A 20,206-nucleotide genomic window follows, 5' to 3' on the forward strand; every position below is an offset into this window, starting at 1 on the left:
TCATTTCCATCTCAACAGTACTATAAATTGAGCAATGCTTGTGCACCCAAAGTGCTGACATAGAATTTAAGGCTGCCTTAGGTGACCAGGAGAGTGTTGCCGGACTTGATCCAGTGGATCTGGGAAAAACCAGCTCCAAAAATGAACTTCACATCACCATTGGAAGACCATTAGAGAGTGGTGACCCTACGTCCCTCTCCTGAGGAGGATGCAAGAGTTTTACCCTGTGATATCTTGTGGACATAAACATTGATTGTGGACTAGGCCATCAGGACAACAGAGACCTTTGCCTGATCAGTAGGAAGAATTAGCGTGCCTGAAGTCCCACTTAGGGTTTCTCAAAAATGTGAGGTTGGTGGAGGGGTTAGTTGGTTTGGAATGGGTCAATGTTAGCATACTATTTGTCTTGCAAACAAATGTGAGTAAATCCTTTCCCTAATCATAACCAGAAAATGAAGACGATTCTTTTCTAGCATTCACACTCACACGCTATGTTTGTTATCTTTAAGAATGGTTGTCCTTTGTCAGAGCTATAACAAAACACATGTGCCTACTCTTTCTGAGTTTAATAGGTAACAACATTACACATATTATGGTTTTCAAATGACTTCATTACACAGTCACACTTTTATGTAAAATTCCCTCCTCAGGCTACACAAGCTATTAACTATTAATACAATCTAGCCTATTTGATTTTTAGAGCTTATTTAACATTCCCGGTATCTGTTCAGTGAACTTAGTATACCATGGTCTTTAACCTCCGGGCCTTAAAGCAAATAAAGTAAGCACTTTCCATGAGGGAATCGGTTGAATATTATATTTTGTTTTGCATGTCGTTATGTGTTTTCACTTATTTTGCTCACAAACTAAAGTTTTGCAACTTCGTTTCAAAATCTAAAATTGTTGGGTCACTTGTCCTAGCTGCTGCCTTGCATCACAATGGTTATGTGTTCATTTTCACATTGGGCCTCATAACAAGTATGCTGGTCCGGAAATAGTGGTGCTGAGAGCACTGTACCGGCGCCGTTTTCCAGACCGGCACATTCCGAGTCACAAGTGCAAAAAAAACGTCACCGCAAAGTGACCCCCATGGTGCTACTGCACCTGGTAGCACTGTGACCGTAAAGAGCTTAAAGAGTCACTGGACGTCCCTGAATTACCAGCACAGTGGTAGTACGGGCACATTCAGAGTTCCGTTTACACAGAACACTGCCATAAAAATGGCTGTGGCACCGTGACCACTGCGCTGTAACACCGGCCCGTGGAACAGGCATTAAACAGTACCTGGAGAGTAGCAACAGGCCCCAGGTGGAGTAAATTAGCACAGCTGCACACCATTTACCACTGGGAATGTACAAAAGGACCACACTCACACCCAACCCACCTCCCAACACAACAATGTTGGCAGTCGCTGAAGTAGCAATTGGGCTGGGGAACCTGCAAGGAGCTATTGAGGATGAGGCAGCAGAGAGGCAGAGTAGGGGTTGTAGGCTCAGGAGGTGAATGAGGAACCAGTTGGCCATGCCTAACATCAATGTCCATCAGATAGCTCCCCGCAGGCAGTCACAAATTCCCCACATCAGGGCCTCGTCCTGGAACCTGACCCCAAGCCAAATCCACACCTTGTACTGGCTTGACAGTGGGACCATAATATCAATAGTCACCCTTATCAATGACGTCATCAGCAGCATGACAAACATATGGACTGCAATCCCACCGTTGCTGAAGGTAGTGTTGGTACTGCACTTCCTTGCAACCGGGTGAGCTGCACGGGCTGCCACAACCCTGTTTTTCCAGGATTGTGTAGATTGCACCCATGTGGAGTTGGTTGACAGACATGCCATTGAGGCAGTGTATAGAAATCACAAAAAATGTCACTCCCTCAAGGTGCAGATGGTCTGTGATGCTGAATACCTCATCACCCATTGCTGTGCACGTTTTTCGGGATCCAAACATGACTCAATGGTCTTGCGGAATTCCACGTTGCCAAAGTACATGGCATGTCACATCAGAGAGAGCACCTGGCTGTTGGGTTAGTAGAATGACCAATGCTTGACCTCTGTGTAGTGGGGGGTACATAGGCACTCACCAGAGCGCACCTTGCTGTTGGGTGAGTAGCATGACCAATGCTTGACCCCTGTGGAGTGGGGGGTAAATAGACACTCACCAGAGTGCACCTGGCCGTTGGGTGAGAAGAATGACCAATGCTTGACCTCTGTGTAGTGGGGGGGTAAATAGGCACTCACCAGAGTGCACCTTGCTGCTGATTGAATAGAATGACCAATGCCTGACCTCTGTGAAGTGGGGGGCACATTGGCACTCACCAGAGTTCACCTGGCCTTTGAGTGAGTAGAATGACCGATGCTTGACCTCTGTGTAGTGGGGGGGTAAATAGGCACTCACCAAAGTGCACCTGCTTTACCGCTGCATGAGGTCCATGACAGTTTTCCATGTCACAGGAATCCATGTTTCCGCAAAGTGAAAGTCCCCCTAACCAAGGAGTGGCACACTATGCAATGGTGACATGTACATGAGAGTATTCTCACTGGTGAGAAAGTAGCAGGTGCTCTAATGTGCACAATGCCTATTAGTCCTGCTGAGCACAGCAGTGTCTTGCCTCTAGTGCACTGCGGGTGGAGAACGCAGATTGTTAGCACCATACAAGACATGAGGCTCCAAGTAGGCATACACACACCATTGTTTACATTGAAAGGAATAAGAAATGTAGTAACATTGAAGGCCACATCATGACTGCAGACAGTGAGCAGGCCAAACAGTCTTAGTAGGAAATTGTGACCCAACTTTTGAATATAGAAAAGTTGTCACATGTAATTTTTGAAAATCCATTGGGTCATCTGTGGCATGTACTATGTTGTGTTCTGCTGCCTCAGGAGATCTGGCAGGGCACTAATGTATAGCCCCATCAAGGCTGGAATAATTGTCCTGGAAAGTGCCATGCTGCACAATATGTGTATTTGATGGAACATTTCAATGCCCCTGGACATTGACCCAGCAGATGAGGAGGAACGGGATGACGATGATGATGGGATTGGAGTTCGACCCCGGCGGGATGCCATGGATGGTCAACATGCACGGCATGCACTGATTCACAATTTATTTTAAGCAATCCTCACAGGCACATGGAGCACAATTTCTGACACGTAATTTGTAACACTTTGATTAAATAATGAATACTCAAACAGAAGAAGAATGTCCACTTGTGATTCAGATGCACAACCCAGTGTATTATGATAAAGACAAATGAAAACAGGTGCAACAACAAGACCTTCCCAAACGTACCCTCCCACCTCCCAGTCCCAAAATATCAACATGTGGAGCAAGTGTCAATGAATCTGCACTACTTCCTGCCACTCTTGCTGGCACGTTTGTCCCTCTGAGATGCGCCAGACAGGTGCATTGATCTTCTTCTGGGGCTGCCTGCCTGGGAGCTTGCAGGTGTGGTGCTGGTGGAGGGCACTGGCATCTTTTGAGGTGGTAGGCGTGACATGATAGCCTGTAGGACCTGTGCCATTGTCTCGGCAATGTTAGATTGATCACAATGCCCTCATGGACCCTCCGAGACATGAGGACAGTGGCACAGACCGAACACCGAATGGCATGGGCAACCCAGCGGCCAATCGCCTGATTGCTCTCCCTCTGAAGGTGTGACTCCTCTAAGTGCTGCTGCACCAGTGTGGTCAGTGTGTCCTGATGCTCCGCCATCCATTGGAGATGCGCATTGAGCTCCTGGATCCATGGTTTGGGGCGAGCGCACAGGACTTCTGGGGTTCATCGGGCTTAATGTGCCCAGAACATCTGGGGTGTGCTCAGTGTCCTCGCCGCTCTTTCTGCCTGCCGTAACAGCCCCATACCCAGAACTGCTGTCTGTGCCATAAGACAGCCTTGTGGAGTGGTGGTGCTTGCATGTCCCTTTGGGAATGCACATGTGGCTTCGTGTGTCATGGGGGCAGCAGGTGGGACAGGCAGGGGGGCTGCCTGTATCACAGGGGCAGCAGGTGGGACAAGCAGAGGGTCTGCCTGTGTCATGGGGCAGCAGGGTTGTCTGCCGGCTCTGTGTGGTGTACCATTGCATTTGTCACTGCCCTGATGGGCGAGTTGCACCAGAGTTTGAGGGACGTTGTGTTATGGGCCTTGCACGTCCACTGTCCCTTGATGTTTGTGCTTGACAGTCATCCGTGTCAGATGATGTTCCTGTTGTGAATGAAAGGCATGCTGTTAGGGAACTGAATGGTTGAGTATTGTACAATTACATGCAACATGGTCCTCTTGCTATATTACATTGTGGGGGCAGGCAATGCTGCATAGTATGTCTAATTCATGCATGGGTTGCGTTGACTCAGCTGCAGGCACTGTGCAGATGGCACATGTGACATAGCTGTGCTGGGTATGCTCACATGTACACCCACATTGGGCTGTGGGTAGTGCCATGCATGTCTGTCCATGTGCAGATATCTGAAATGTGTTCCAAATGTTGTTGGAGGGGTGCGTGCCTGGAGTCAAGGTGAGACCTGGTTGCATGGCCAGGATGTGTGTGGTGTTTTCGTGGTAGGTCTTCCAGGGTCATGTGAGGAACAGGCACTCCACAATTGGTGTGTGCCCATGTGTCCATGCAGGTGAGGGCGTACCAGTGTTGTGATGGCAGTGGCAGCAAGGCAGACACATATGCATTCTCGTGACCAGGATGCACATTGTCGCCTTTGTGGGTTATGTTTTCTTCTGTTGTCAGTTGAGCCTGCTGAAGAGTTGTTCATCTGTGTTTGCATGTGCGAGTAGGGCGGGGGTGGGGAGTGCCTGGGTGTGTGGCATATGATGTAACAACGCTGTACACGCAGCTGTGTATGGGTGTCCCTGCATGGGTGTATGTGCTGCAGTGTGCAGGTGACACTGTGCCTCATTATGGGTCCTATATTAACCATGCCAGTGGTACCGGCAGTTTTCTACTGGAGCCATTGCCAATGTACATATGCTGACTTAACAGTGCAACTGGAATAATCAAAGACCAGGGCCCAGGAAGTCAGGCGGCAGGATGTTCTTGAATCACATTTGCATTAAGTCCCATACGGTCCCATGTGGGTTGGTAGGCATGTGCAGTGGCAATGTTGTTGATGGTGGCAGTGATTCCATGGCATCTCAGCATGCCAGGGCCGCAGCACCTGCCACAGACAGGCCTGTTGGGAGCTGCAGCCCTGGCAGCCACTGTAATGGACCATCCTCATGTGTTTGCTGGACCTGTCACATGTGAGTCACGCTGCTTACAGGAACCATAGTGTCAGTTCACATGCAGTCATGTGTGGTGCATGTGGTTGTGTATGGGTTATACTCGGGGGGCTTTGCACTGTATTCAGTGAGGCGGCATGGAAGTGCTGTGTGTGGTTGGGGTGATGTGGACAATGCTATGGGCATTATGTACATTGAGGGGGGCAGGATATGCTTGTGTGAACTTTATATTTGTGAATTTCTGTACTCACCAGCCTCGACAGGTGTCCCACCTCCTGCCTCTGCTGCACAAACTCCCTCAATGCCCTCCTGATACAACACACTGCTGCACTTATCCTCCCATGGAAGTAGCTTCAGGGATGAGGGTGGTCCAACACCTGTGGCTGTGAATTTTTGCAGGTGTGCAGCCAGAAGTTTCTGCACCCTTAGCCAGAGGTCATCCCACCGTTTTATGGCAGTCTTTTACGCTCCATGCTGTCACACCCACAGCTGTCACTTTCCGGGCTACTTCTGCCCATATTGCCTTGTGCCGGAGCTGTGCTGGTCTGTGGAGAAAAGCTCCCCAACATTGTCAACTTTGTGCCCCACCAGCAAGTGTGGCTTCCGCTGGCGGGTTTGGGGAATCCTCAATGTCATGTTTGTTTATTTGTTTGTTTGTTTGTTTGTTTATTAATTTGTATAGCGCACCTGACCCAAAGGTATATGGGCGCTTAATCTTCGAGTTACAGGCAAGGTAGGGTACAATTATACAGTGATGAAGCAAAGGTGTACAAGACAGGATAGCAATTCGTGCATAGACAGTAATATAGCAATTCGTGCATAGACAGTAATATGCTGGCATGGTGCAAAATACAATCAAGCAGGAGGTATGCATTCAATCATGGTAGGTTAATTGTTGAGTAACCAGGTGATGACCTTAGTTCTGAAAGGTTGGAAGGTGGGTGTAGATTTGATATCCAGTGGAATGGTATTCCAAAGTTGTGAAGCCAGAACTGGGAAGCTGGAACCACCAGCTCTTTTGAGGGAGAATTTGGGCACAGTCAATTGTAGTGTATTAGAGGATCTAGTGGTTCTAGTGTTCTGTCTTAATGTGAATTTGTTGGTGAGATAGGGCGGGGCAAGGCCGTTGAGTGCTTTATAGGTGAGGCAGATAGTTTTTAGATCTATTTTTTGTTGGATGTTGGATGGATAGCAATTTGCATGCGATTCTGGTAGCCGAAATATGTTCTCTTCTGGGAATATTCAGGGCGGCACGGAGTGCATTATTTTGTATAACTTGCAGTTTATTGATTACCGTTTTGTTGGCACCTACGTAGAGACTATTGCAGTAATCTAGTTTAGATTGTATAAGTGCTCTGGCTAGGGTGAGGCAGTTGTTAGGGGAGATCAGCGGTCTACAGGCCCTGATTAGTTTGCCTGTGTAGGCCGTGGCTGAGGCAGTCATATTAATTTGTTTGGCTAGGTTAGTGTTCGTGTCGAGGTAAAAACCAAGGGTTTTTACATTCTTGGCGATAGTGATGGTGTTGCCGTCAATGGTAAGGCTAGTGTAGCTAGGACTAAGTTTCCGAATGGTGTTGGGTGAGCCGACAAGGAGCAGTTCAGTCTTGTCATCATTCAGGCAGAGGCCATGTGTGGCCATCCATGCCTGAATGATGGAGAAGACTTCATTGATCCAAATGGCGTCCGAATTATAGTTGCCGGTTAAGGTGAGGAGTATCTGGGTGTCGTCTGCGTAGTTGGTGTAGGTGACACCCAGATGGTCCAGCTTGTCGAATAGGGGCTTTGTAAAAATATTATACAAAGTGGGTGATACACACGATCCTTGTGGGACACCACAAGTAATAGGAATAGGGTCGGCCGCTGCTAGGGGTGAGAAGACCCGCATGGTCCTATTGTCCAGGAAGGATTGGATCCATGAAATTGCAGAGTGGAAGAAGTGAACTGCCGATGACAGATGGTTGCACAGGATTTTGTGATCAACCAGATCAAAGGCAGCGGATAGGTCAAGAAGAAGAAGGATGCCAGCTTTACCTTTGTCTTTGAGGTCGTCTATCTGGCACTTGAGATCGACCAGGGCCGTTTCTGTCCCGTGTTGTGGACGAAAGCCGGACTGGCGAATTCCTAGTAGATGGTTTGTCTCAAGGTAATCCTGGATTTGTAGATAGGCCACTCTATCAAGAATTTTTAGTAGGAATGGGACAGTGGTGATGGGTCTGTAATTTGTGGGTATATCTAGGTCGAGGGTAGTTTTTTTTAGTAGTGGTAGGACCCAGGATTGTTTTAGATTACTAGGGACCGAGTTATCAGAGAAAGACAGGTTTATTAATTTTGTGATGAATGGGGAGAGATCCCTTGCAGCATCTTTTATAATCTGAGCGGGACAGCTGTCCCCCTTGCAGTTCGAAGGTTTCAATGACGCTATGATTTTCTGTACTTCGGGTGTGGATACCTTTTTGAAGGTGAATCCTGGGCTGGAGGCTGTAGGAGGGGGAGGGGTGGGACTGGAGGTCGGAACATAGGTGAGTTGTTGTTGTTTATTGTCAATTTTAGATTGGAGCCCTGAAATTTTGTTGACAAGGGCATTCTGGATCCCTGTGCACCATTGTTTATTTTTAGTGCAAGTATCCGTGGGAGGAATGGGGTTTTCTAGTTCCTTTAGGATCTTAAAGAGCTCCTTTGAGCTCATGTCCCTGTATATGTTGTGGCTTTCACTAAGGCTGGATGGCTTCTGATACAGGGAGATCGCAGTGGATTGTGATTTTTGTAATGTGTGCCGGGCTCGTTCCAGTTCCGCCGATTACGTTATTTCCGGTTCCGTTGTTTCCGGCTCCATATACGTGTTGCCGCTAGGTCCAGCATGCACGCAGAGGAGGAGGGTGCACTGCCACCATTTGGACAGTACATCCGTCTACGCCAGTGTTACTGTGATGATGGTGTCACTGGTTCCGCGGATAAGGCATGCGTGCGGCTGACAAGCCGCAATCCTACCTTCTTTCCGGAATCACACGGTGGTGGAGCCGTTAGGACCGCCGTCACAGTAACACCTGATTTTTACTGCAAAACTCATAATAAGGCCCATTGATTCTGTATTGTAGGCCCAAAAACGGATGGGAAAAAAACAATCCAAGGAGTGCACGATTTGCAAGGAAAACAGCCGTAATGCATGCAAATTACAGCCAAGAGTGTTAGTGAGCTCCTTTGAACTGAAAATTGGAAATGCTCTTGACGCGCCCACATTGGGTTACAATATTTAAAGACAAAAACTACAAATTTTGAATATATTACAAGTAACAAGTACATGTTAATCCCACGTTCCCTATCGGCTCCCACCTACATAAAATCTTAAATACAAAATATATCAGTGTGCCCCATTAGTTAGTACATTACCTGTGACCATCCTAAGTGCATCCTCCTATGAATTATCTATTTGTGCACTCAGCAGACAATACTACATCCTTATTGGCTAAAGTTATACATGTAACATTTACTAAAATGACATACCCTCATTTGCCAAAGCAAGTTCATACAACTTCTGATGTGCTGGCCCTCCTAAACGACCCAATCATGTTATGAGTGTGAACAGTGAAGTCAGAAAATTAGACACACTAATATCCTCTCCCATGAGCTAAGTCAGTTTGGCAATTCAGGCAGTTCCCACCCCTTGTGGCAGCATACTCTGCAGCTCTTTTTGCCACTTTAAAACATTTTGCTATCCCTAGCATATATTTTTCTGGCTATCTCTGGATAATCAAGTTGCTTCATAAAACAATTTAACACTCTTTGAAAATTAATTTCTCATATTTATTCATACTACCAAGCCATTCTATTGCAGATCCAGTTGTCACAACATTCCCAAGGTGGCAGTATGACCATGATCTTATTTGACGCTTTGGCAATGTTTCCACTCCAGGCTACGTTACCAAAAGGTGTCATTCACAACTATTGTACTTATCTCTCATCGAGAACACAAACTGTTATTCTACATTTCACTCAAAACTCCTGAGAACAGCTAGCCCCATGCAACAATAACTAATATGTGTGCTGCACCTCACCTTTCCTCCAAGGGCCTTAGCAAGCTGAGCACTCGCTGGGAAAGAAGGAATCAAGCTTTATTAAATAGATAGACAGAGGCTCAGATCTGCGGCTTAGTACCCTGAATGGCAGAAATCTACACCTCTGATGGGGCCTAGTCCAAAATGGCTGGACGCTGGCTAATGCAGCGAGAGGCCCGTGTGCTAATGGGGACCAGTAACAACACCTTTTTCTTCCCATCATTCAACTACGTACTCGGTAGCATAGTGCTCTCTAAAATGTGGCAAAACTAAATCCAATTAGAAAATGACCTGAAATGCTGCGACAAATGTCAGAACACTGACACTAAAATGAACCAATCTTTACACTAATAGAATTTCCGCAGCCTGTATTTACCTCCACATTTAGGGCTCTACGCCTGCATCCTTAAAATACAATTGTGTATAAAGTCTGCACAAAATTGTATCATGATTGCTAATTGATTTTTTGAATGCTATTCCAGAGATGTCAAGTTTATTTTATTTTAGTAATTTTCCAGAGCATCACAAATTTCAGAAAATGTATGTTACTTTGGTCACACCGTAAAGCAAGTTTTTTTCAAATGTCAGAGGCCTCTGTAACAACTAAGGTGACAGCCTTACATCTACCACAAGAGATATGCATGCTGCAGAACTGATAGACTTTTTTTAATGGTTTGAGGCTACTTAAATTGCTATATGTGTAAATGAGTGGCTGTTTTTCTGCAATCTCCTTTGAAATGGCAGGGCAATACAATCAAACATTATGGAATGATAAGGTTTATTTGTAAAGGAATATTTTTCTCAAGTCATATCCTTAAACAAATACAGTGTTGGATGATGCAGTCGATGAAGCATAATTTCAATGTTATTTACTGTACATATTGTTTAAGAGACTTGTCTTCCTATCTGTCAGTAGGAAATTACGAAAAGTGCAAATAATTGAAGATTCTGAAACACAAATTTCAACGTTGACTATGAAGGGAGAACATAATGAAGATTCTCATGAAGAAACATCCAGCAAGAGATCAGAAAAAGGTGACACAGATGAAACTGACAAGGAAAATGTCAAAGACATTCCAAAAAAATCACCGTTTAAAGCACAATCTTACAATAAACAATCCACTAATGCAACAGTGAAGAAGCCTACGCATTCACAAAAAGTGAACAAAATTCAAGAACCTTCCAGGCAGGTTTCACCCCCAACCATGAAACGAGAAAGAGAGGATGATGAAGAGAAGGCAGACGACCCTGACACAGAATATCACAAAGCTGGTTCAAGAAAGGCTTCCTATAAAACATTACCTGAAAAGGGAAGGAAGAAACCTACAATCAGTAGGCCTTTACAGAAAGTGAAAATAATTGAAGGACCAATGAGGCAGGTTTCATTGTCTTGTAGGAAGAGAGAAAACATGTATGATTGCAGTATAACATCTTATGAGGGATCAGATGAAGAAGAGACATATGACTCTGATACTGAATACTACATACATAATTCACGAAATGTGCAATTTAAAGCACATCCTAAAAAGAAACAATCCCCAGTGCAAAGCAGAAAGAAGATTCCGCCAACTATTCGTCATTTTCAGAAAGTGGAAATAATTGAAGAACCATACAGGCAGGTATCACACACAACAATGAAGAGAGACAGAATGGATACATCGGATGAGGAAACATCTTGTGAGGATTCAAATGAAGAGGAAGAGACAGACAACCATGGCAAGGAATATTACAAAGATAGTTCAAAAAAGGATTCCTTTAAATCACAACCTGAAATGAAACTGACGCTAGCTGAAGAAGGAAAGAAGAAACCTGACACTAATTGGCATTTACAGAAAGTGAAAATAATTGAAAAGCCATCGAGGCAGGATTCACCCAAAGCTCGGAAGACAGAAAGCAATTCTAATTCTAGTGAGGAAACATCTTGTGAGGAATCAGTTGAATATGACACAGAGGAGTCAAATGTGGAAATTTACAAATATATTCCAAAAAAGCCTTCCTTTAAAGGAGAATCTAACAAGAAGCAATCCACCGCTGAAAAGGGAAATAAAAAGCCTGTACAAAACATTACACAATCTATGGCTGATTCAAAATGTTGTGATTTTCGGAGTAGAAATAGTCGGACAAATGTCTTTCTTTAATGTCGCCTTAGATGCAAACAATAATATCAGGGCACTTGCCGGCAATAATGTTGTAATATTGACATCTGAACCCTGATCCTGTGGGAACCAGCATGTTGAATCATAATGGGACCGTCTTTAGGTAATACCAAAGGGGGATGGTCGATGTCCGCCTGGTCGGTCTCCAAAGCTGATGCCAGCAGAGTCACTCGACTTCTGGTGCACGCGTAAACCATTACGCTGCTGATGCAAATAGTTTATAAGCTCCAAATTGCAAAGCAGCATGGGCAGTAGACTAATAGGGGAACTTACCAAGCACAATCCAGTGTCTGCCTTATCTGCCTTTAGACTGCCTCAGACTGCCACAATTCGTCACCCCTTACATGCCTGCTCTTCGCACCTGGAATGGATTTAAGTAATGAGGATCATTGCTGTCAAATACATTATGGAAGTGGGCAAGTTGGTAACATAACGATGGCATAGCAATTGAAAATAGATGATTTCATTTCAGGATACATGCAGTAGCGTGCACAGTGATGGCGAGATGCTATTCAGTACACAATATAGGCAATATGTAATGCACAATGTTGGATGTAAAATGTCTAGTACTCAATATATAAAGTACTCCATATACACAGTCGTTTGTCTGATGTTTGGTGCCCAGTATGGGCAGAGAAATATACAGAGTTTGTTGTTGCATAAAATGCATACAATGCAATGAGGGTATGGGCGGAGAATGGGGCAGGTACACAGTATACGTAAAACAAAGGCAGTGAGGTTTGTTTGTTTGTTTGTTTGTTTATTATTTATACAGCTCGCCACACCCTGAGATATCTCGGCAATTTAGTCAAGACAGCTTATTATACATACATGCACACATATAGATAGGTAGGTAGTGATAGGTAGTGATACAGAATACAGATTGGTCTGCCAGTGTGCCTTACGTTGACCAGGTGTGGTCTTGCACCCTGCAGTCACCACCATTTTGCGGCTATGTGCCGACACATAGGCCACAAGTGCATCAATTTCGGCGTCATTAAAGCTAGGCTTCCTTGACGTGCCGGAGTGTGTAGCCGTGTCTGGGGTCTCAGCCTGTAGTGCCAGAGCACCCTTCTTCTTTTTCAAAGGTGGTGCGGATCCTGAGTGGCTTACGCTGCTCTGGTCAGTAGGGGCAGAAGCGCCGGTGGACTGGGTACTAGGAGTGTGCAAATGCACAATGACCATAGGTCTTGGTGCAGGCATTGGCTGCAGGGTGATGTTGGCAGGGCCAATGTCGGTTTGATGGACCTGGACCGACACTGTCCCGGATGGGAGACTCAGAGATGGGGTGGATAGAGCTGCAGCTGCCCCTGCAGCCTCCCCACCCTGCCTACTTGGGGCATCAGATGACATTGCTGCCCCAGATCCACGTGGCCTGGTGACAGCAACTTGCACCGCCACATGCGGCTTAGACTTGCTGACCTGGAAGTCAGCCTGGGAGTCATCCTGTGCCGGTTCAGGTGCCAAAATGGGCTGGTCCAACAAGGGCTGAGCTGGGATGGTGTCAGCTACGTTTCCCACAACCGGGGGGGCAAGGGTGTCCCTGATTGGTCCTCCACACACGGGGGTCTAGGGGTACCCTGCAAAATCTTGGCCACGTCAAATACCGCGCCCACCATGCCCACCTTTTGGAGGTCAGCTACCTTTTTCTCCTTTACCGCTTGGTCACCTCTCAACCATGGCACTGATGTTGTTGTGCATATGGGAGTAGCAGTAAACAATAGTCCTGGGCAATTGGGGGTGAAAGGGGTAGGGTACTAGATGGAATTCGTACCCTACTGCTCTAGCAAGGCTGTCTGTGACCACTGGGGGAAGATGACGGGTCACGCAACGCACAGGCTCCCGGAAAACAAAAATGAACGTGCACGCAACCCTCGTAGACCAGGTGCATGGAAAAATGAACCCGCACTATGCTGTGGCACCCAGAAACACAAAAATAAGCGTACGCGTAATACACGTAGCCTACACTGACCTCTGAAGGGGTACGTGACACACGGGGAAAGCACAGTTGGTAAATACGTGTGCGACTCACCGTATGCCTGGAAAAATAACGTGAAAAAAATGCAAATGTGCGCGTTGGCAACACCCCCGCCAAAAGAAGAATTGTACGCTGTCTGAGGAAACAGGACAAAAGAAGAAGTGAACGCTGTTTGAGGAAACAGGCCAAAATAAGAATTGAACGCTGTCAGAGGTAACAGGGAGTACGAACTTGAACCATTGTGATGTAATCGCGTGTGAACCGAGTAGAAGTACAAAATTCACCCACTCGCTCCCCACGAAAAGCAAGTACAAGGAAATGGCGTCCTACACGTACCTTTTCAACCGGCCCACACGTACAATGTCGCTTACGCATGTACGCGCTAAGGCCCTTTCCTCCAATTACATGAGCTGACACTCGGATGTACAGTTTTTGCATGTGTACAATGAACATTCACCCGTGTTGAGGGTAACGCCCTTGCGCGTCACAGATGCTCTTATGCGCTGAAGGACCTTTGGTCCAATGAATTCACATACGTGCTGTGTCTTCACGTGCTGATTCACTATGCACCCGTCACGAGGGAAACACCTGCACGTGTAACGTCACAGATGCGCTTACGCGCTAAGGGCCTTTCCTCGAATTACACGCTGACATGCAATTTTTTCACGTGCCAAATCACTCCGTATCAAGTTGGCCACGTGACAACACAGGTAAGACCACGCTCCTGCCCAGAAGGCCGAATTACTGCTCCCACCTGCCATCTGCTACTGCCTGCCTGCCTGCTGCCCACGTGCCCTTCTATTTGCTGCCTGCACGTCACCCAGGGGTGCAGTTGCTGTGACCACCCCTGCTGGAACTGAAGGCTCCCGACTGGGATACCATCGCTCCACAGCCCAGCCCCAGGACCCAGTTGCCCACCCACACCTGCCTCTGGGGTTGCCATGTCGGGCATAACACCATCTGGCACCACTGGCAACCCCCAGCCAGAGACGCAGAGGGCCACCAGCTTCAGTGTCAGGGAAGTTGGTGTCCTGGTGGAGCAAGTCCTGGGGCAGTATGATGCCCTCTTTGGAAGTTTGCACGCCGACAATGAAGGACGGACCAGGATCTGGATGGACATCATGGCTGCCATCAACGAGGAGGGGGTGGCAGTCCGTGACATCAAACATGTCCGGAAGCGCTGGGAGGACTTCAGGTCCAGGACCCTCGACAAGGCCCAGTGCCTCTTGAAGGCAGCGGATGCCAAGGGGTGCCGGGGCCAGCTGTCAGACCACCAAATGAGGGTCCTGGAATGCATACGCCCAGCGCTCCACGTCCAGGTCCTTGAGAGGCAGACCCGTCTGAAGTCAAGCGGTAAGTGTACATGCATACTGATTGGACGCTGTGCGTGTCGTGGTGTGCCAGTAGTGTGCAGGTTATACATGCGTTTTTGTAGGGCCATGTATGGATGTGTATGTACAGGGGCGTGAGGCTGACACATGTGAGTTCTCACATGTGTGAGGCACATGGATGGTGTATGTGTTGGTAAGCATTTTGGCCAAATGCAGGTGTAGGAGCACACAAGTTTGCATTGCTGTGTATGTACGTTGGCATGGTTGTGGTGTCACACATGGATGGTGGTTCCAGCTGCATGTATCTGCGCTGTGTGCATGTGTGTGTATTTGACAAGGGTCAACTGTGATGCAACATGGATGTATGTGGCACTGACATGTAGAAGGCTGAATGCCAGATGTGACATGGATGGCAATCTCATCACTGTGACAGTTGGTGGACATGTACACATGCATGTAAGTGTGTTGGTGTGTGTGCATGTGTTGTGCACTCCCCGTGTTTCATGTGATGTCAGGCTCACCTTCAGATGCTGATGCTGTTGTATATTTATGGATGGTGCTGCCTGGTGAAATACTTCTGTGGAATTGATCGTGTGTGTGAGTAGAAATGACATGTGTGTTAGGGAGTGTGATGCCATGTCTGAAGTTTGACACTACCATTCATGTACAATTGTCATGTGAGTATCAGTCCATTGTACAGTGCCCTGATGACTGTGTTCTATCTCTCCCTGTCTGCAGTGTCAATTGATGAAGAGGGCGGAGAGGGTGCCGTGGAGCAAAGCGGCAGGGATCGCACCACCAGCCAGAGACGCAAGGCCCGGCTCCCCTCCCAGATTGTCATCTCTTCGGGGAGTGAGGAGCCTGGTGCCGCGTCTCAGGCCGAGGGTAGGTCCAGGAGGCGGAGGTTGGAGATGGACTCCTCGGCAGCAGAAGGGGCATGGAGTCATCCAGGTTGGTGGGGGGTTTGGAGGAGGAGGAGGCCGTGGAAGGGACGCACACAGGGTCTGGAGGTGGGGATTCCACTGGTGTTAGTGGTGCAGTGCAGGGGCAGGGACAGGGACAGGAGGCAGCACAGGCTGCCGCGGAGGTGCCTGTGTGTAATGCTGTCCCTGATCCTGTGACTGCATCATCTGGCACCAGCAGGGATGCTTACGTCCAGACCCGTTTTCAGGGAGGGGATGGGCGCACAACAACTGGCCTTCCTCTACCTGTGGACGTGGCTATCCGGGACCGGGTTGAGCCTGTCCTGGCTGAGATAGCATTGCATCAACGGGGCATGCGCGGTGACCTGCAGTGTTTTTGTGAAGACACTGCACGTCATCTCGGATGCCTCTTTGACCGCGTTGACCTACTGGGACGGGCCACCAGTGCTTGATTCCTCCGTGTGCTGGACCTTCTTGCGACCCCCTCCTCACCTGAACCCCCATGCGCCAGTCATCCTCCATGCCATCTTTCCACCCATGTATCACCTGGGTATCCCTGTGGAGCTGCCTCTGACCCAGCGGCCAGGATGGTGGAGGACACATCCCTGCCACAGTCGGGAGTCAGACGTCAAGCAGGGGTGGCCACCACGACAACTGCACCCCAGCCGGAGGAGGACGTGCAGGCAGCAAGAGCCAGGGCGCAGGCACAGGCACAGCAGCAGCAACAACATGGTGGGAGCAATGATGACTCGGGGCCTTCAACATCGGAGGGGCAGGCATCGACCAGAGGGCAGGAGGACCCAGGATTACAAGTGTCTTCCGTGTGGCAGTGGTTGGGCCATGACATAGATGCGGAGCAGCAGAGGGCGGAAGAGGCACGCCTCACGATGGTCAGTGAGGAGAACTCCATGCGGAGGGCACTGAGGCGGGCCGAGTGCCTCGAGGCAATTGGCAGGGAGTTGGAGGTCAACATGTCATCATCCCTGCGAACCCTCAGGGCCATGGAAGAGGACTGCCTCCAGGACATTGAGTGGGAGTTCAATGATGCCCTGGCCCGGGACATCAAAAAGTGAGCCGTCGGACTAGCCCGCTGCCATTGTAAATAGTTAGTTAGTTAGTTAGTGTTAGGTTTCATTTTTATTTTAATTTTTTTTTGGTGCACTTGGACAATACCCCACATTTTTGTATATAGTTCTTCATTAGTTAGTGTATTTTTGTAGGTTTCATTTGGACAGCTGGGCTCATGGACCCAGGATTTCATCCTTGTAAATAGTTGGAGTGTGGATTTGTCAGCATTTTCTTTTTTGATTTTTCCATGGAGCAATGGATTTTACTTTTTCATTTCTTTTTGGATTTGCTTTGTTGGAGGGAGTCTTTGGAGACATTTTTGATTTCATATATTTTGGATTCTGATTTCCTCTTTTTTATCATTATGTGACATTCTGCATTGTTTTCCTTATGTCCATTGTTTCGTGTTTAAATGAGTAGGGGCCTGCTGGCAGGTGCCCTTGACTGCTATGGGGGGACATGAGTAGGGGCCTGCTGGCAGGTGCCCTTCACTGCTGGGTGGGTGGGTGGGGGAACATGAGTAGGGGCCTGCTGGCAGGTGCCCTTCACTTCTGGGTGGGTGGGTGGGTGTACATGAGTAGGGGCCTGCTGGCAGGTGCCCTTCACTGTTGGGTGGGTGGGTGGGGGGAAATGAGTCAGTGCTCACTGGTGCGTGGTGACATGTAGGCTGGCTGGGGAGCTTCGCCAGGGTGGATGGGCTGCCTGTGGGGCATGGCCAGGGGTGCAGTGTGTTCCCCTGTGTTGTGGTCTGTCTGCAGGCCCTGGGTGAGGGCACACCTGGGAGGACACACACTGCCAATTCGTTTGGGTACCCCAGTAATACACGTGCCCTGCTCGCACAGGGCCTACCGCATGTGAAACTCCCCGCGAACCCCAGTGTTACTCATACCCCGCTCGCGCTAGGCCTATTGCATGTGAAACTTCCAGCGAACCCCAGTAATAAACGTGCCCCGCTCGTACAGGGCCTATCGCGTGTGAAACTCCCTGCGAACCCCAGTAATACATGTGCCCCGCTCGCCCAATGCCTATCGCATGTGAAACTTCCCGCGAACCCCAGTAATACACATAACCCGCTCGCACAGGGCCTACCGCATGTGAAACTCCATGCGAACCCCAGGAATACATGTGCCCCGCTCGCACAGGCCCTACTGTGTGTGAAACTCCCCGCGAACCCAGGAAATACACGTGCCCAGCTCGCACAGGGCCTACCACGTGTGAAACTCCCCGCGAACCCCAGAAATACACGTGCCTCACTTGCACAGGCCCTACCGCGTGTGAAACTCCCCGTGAACTCCAGTAATACACGTTCCCCACTCACGCTAGGCCTATCGCGTATAAAACTTCCCGTGAATGAGTGCTGTACGTGTATTCTGAGGGGTGCGCATGAAGTTTTACACGCATTTTCCTGGTTGGGGGGCTGTATGCTGGTCCACTGGCCTGTGCGCCATGTACTGGATTTGTGCGCTGTTCATGGCACATGGGGCGGGGTTGGGGGCGTAACTGGCACTGCTGCAGGGTCGCTGTGCCACGGCTGCTTAGGGATGTTAAAATCCATGAATACGCTGTGCGCTGAAATGGGTTTTGGCGCACGCGGCTGGCGCAGACTGTCGCATGCACACACTGTGCGCTATCTGCGTGCGCCACTTGTGCGCTGAATTCTATGAATTACCCCCATTATCTCATAAGCCCAGGCTCTCTGTATGGTGAGTGTGTGATCTAAAATCGTGACAACGTTACTGAGCACCCCATCTCAATTGTAGAGCTTTTTTCGATGGCAAAGGTTGTGACTGCAAAAGCCTGTTCGCACGTGAACTGCCCCTGCATCACTAAGTCAAGTGTTCCATTGTAATTCGCCAGTGGATTATGGCCCATTGTGCTCTTCTGGGTAAGTAATGCTGTCATAAGCATACCTTTTGAGTGCGAAACATTGTAAAACTACTGTGTGGCGAGGACAGGTAATGTCGAAATCATTTCTTTTAAGTTGTTGAAACTTGTTATCATCTCTGGCATCCACTCTATTCTGTTGCTCTCTTTTTGTACTTCCTTGAGGCCCTGTAGGAGCGGCCTTGTGTATGCTATATAATCTAGAATCCACAACCTGCAATAATTGCATCCCAAGAATTTTTGCATGTCTTTTACAGTGAGTGGTTTGGGAGGGGCACACACTGTTGCTGCCCTGTCGGGGATCATTATTTTTCCATCTTTAGAGATGAGTATCCCAAGGTAGAGTACTTCCAGTTGGCTGTACTGGAGTTTTGCTTTGTCCACTTTGTACCCTTTCCTTGCTAACAACTGTAGTAATGCAATAGAGTCCCTTTGACAGCCTTGCTCACTGTCGCTGCAGACCAGCAGGTCGTCTACATATTGAAGGATCATGCTGGGTACTTGAATGTTCCCTAAGTCTTCATGTAATATCCTGTTAAAAATGCTAGGGCTCTCACAGTACTCCTGGGGCAAACAAGTGTGTTCATAGTGCTTTCCGCCCAGGATAAAGGCTGTGAGGTACTGTGATTCTGGGTGGAGAAGTACCTCCAAAAGACCATTGGAATTAATATATGTACAAGCGCTGAAGGTTTACAATACTACATGATAAGTGACGGTGATGCAAGTAAATATCAGCATTAGCATGCTCACCCGACCAAGCATTTACCATTCTTATTGCTCATTAGTGTAAGTTATAACTGAGTGAAATACCCTTATGAGTATGTGGCCCAAATACATTCTATGCATTATGGAGCATATAAAGTGCTTGCTAGTTGAGCAGCCCCTACAAACTGGACGGTTGATCTGGTGCTGTATATCACTCTACACAGTTTACATATCGCGGATATTCTACAGAAAGACATTCATCCCATGATCGCATTCAACCCCTGAGTGACACATCGTAAAAGACAGATACATTTAGATTCCATTTTCTGTAGTTTCAAAGTGAGGTCACCCCCTCTCTTCCCGGTTTTTGCTCGCATCAGACCTATGAATTGCAGGTCAGTCTTGTTGGCCATCTGATGGCATTCCTGCCACTGAACAGCCAGAGGCTACCTAATGTCCCAGCTTTTAAGATTAGAGAGATGTTCCCTAATTCTCACTCTTAATTGTCTAATTGTGCTTCCCACACAACTCTTTTGACATACACAAATGATTGAATATACAACGTACGTGGTGCTACAATTGATGAAGTCTTTAATTTTGATCACAATGCCATTATTGGCTTTGATCTCCCAACAGTCAGCGTGTGAAAATTTACACATGTTACAGGTCCCACATTTGTGGAATCCAGTAATTTTAGTGAGTCGGTCACTCCCTCGTGTGTGGCATAATCATATACAGTAAAAACTGGTGCCACTGATTGGTAATACCATATGCATGGACCTTCTCCATAGGGGATGCCAGGCTACTATTGGCTAGTTCCTTCGCCATCTATCAGGCTCCACGTGGGCCAGCTGGGCTCATCTTGTTGTCT

At 47.9% G+C, this 20,206-nt stretch overlaps 1 protein-coding gene across 1 annotated transcript in view; it reads left to right on the plus strand.

Annotated features, from left to right (window-relative positions):
* The window catches only part of LOC138480533 (enolase-phosphatase E1-like), a 64,696-nt gene that overhangs the window by 31,968 nt on the left and 12,522 nt on the right, over positions 1-20,206 (plus strand). Inside the window, exon 3 of the mRNA XM_069612285.1 lies at positions 10,181-11,344. Coding sequence (XP_069468386.1) covers positions 10,181-11,344 — 1,164 coding nt within the window. The remainder of the gene's footprint in view (positions 1-10,180; positions 11,345-20,206) is intronic.

The sequence above is a fragment of the Ambystoma mexicanum genome, chromosome 5p, assembly GCF_040938575.1.
Source record: "Ambystoma mexicanum isolate Mex_15411 chromosome 5p, UKY_AmexF1_1, whole genome shotgun sequence".
Classification (NCBI taxonomy): domain Eukaryota; kingdom Metazoa; phylum Chordata; class Amphibia; order Caudata; family Ambystomatidae; genus Ambystoma; species Ambystoma mexicanum.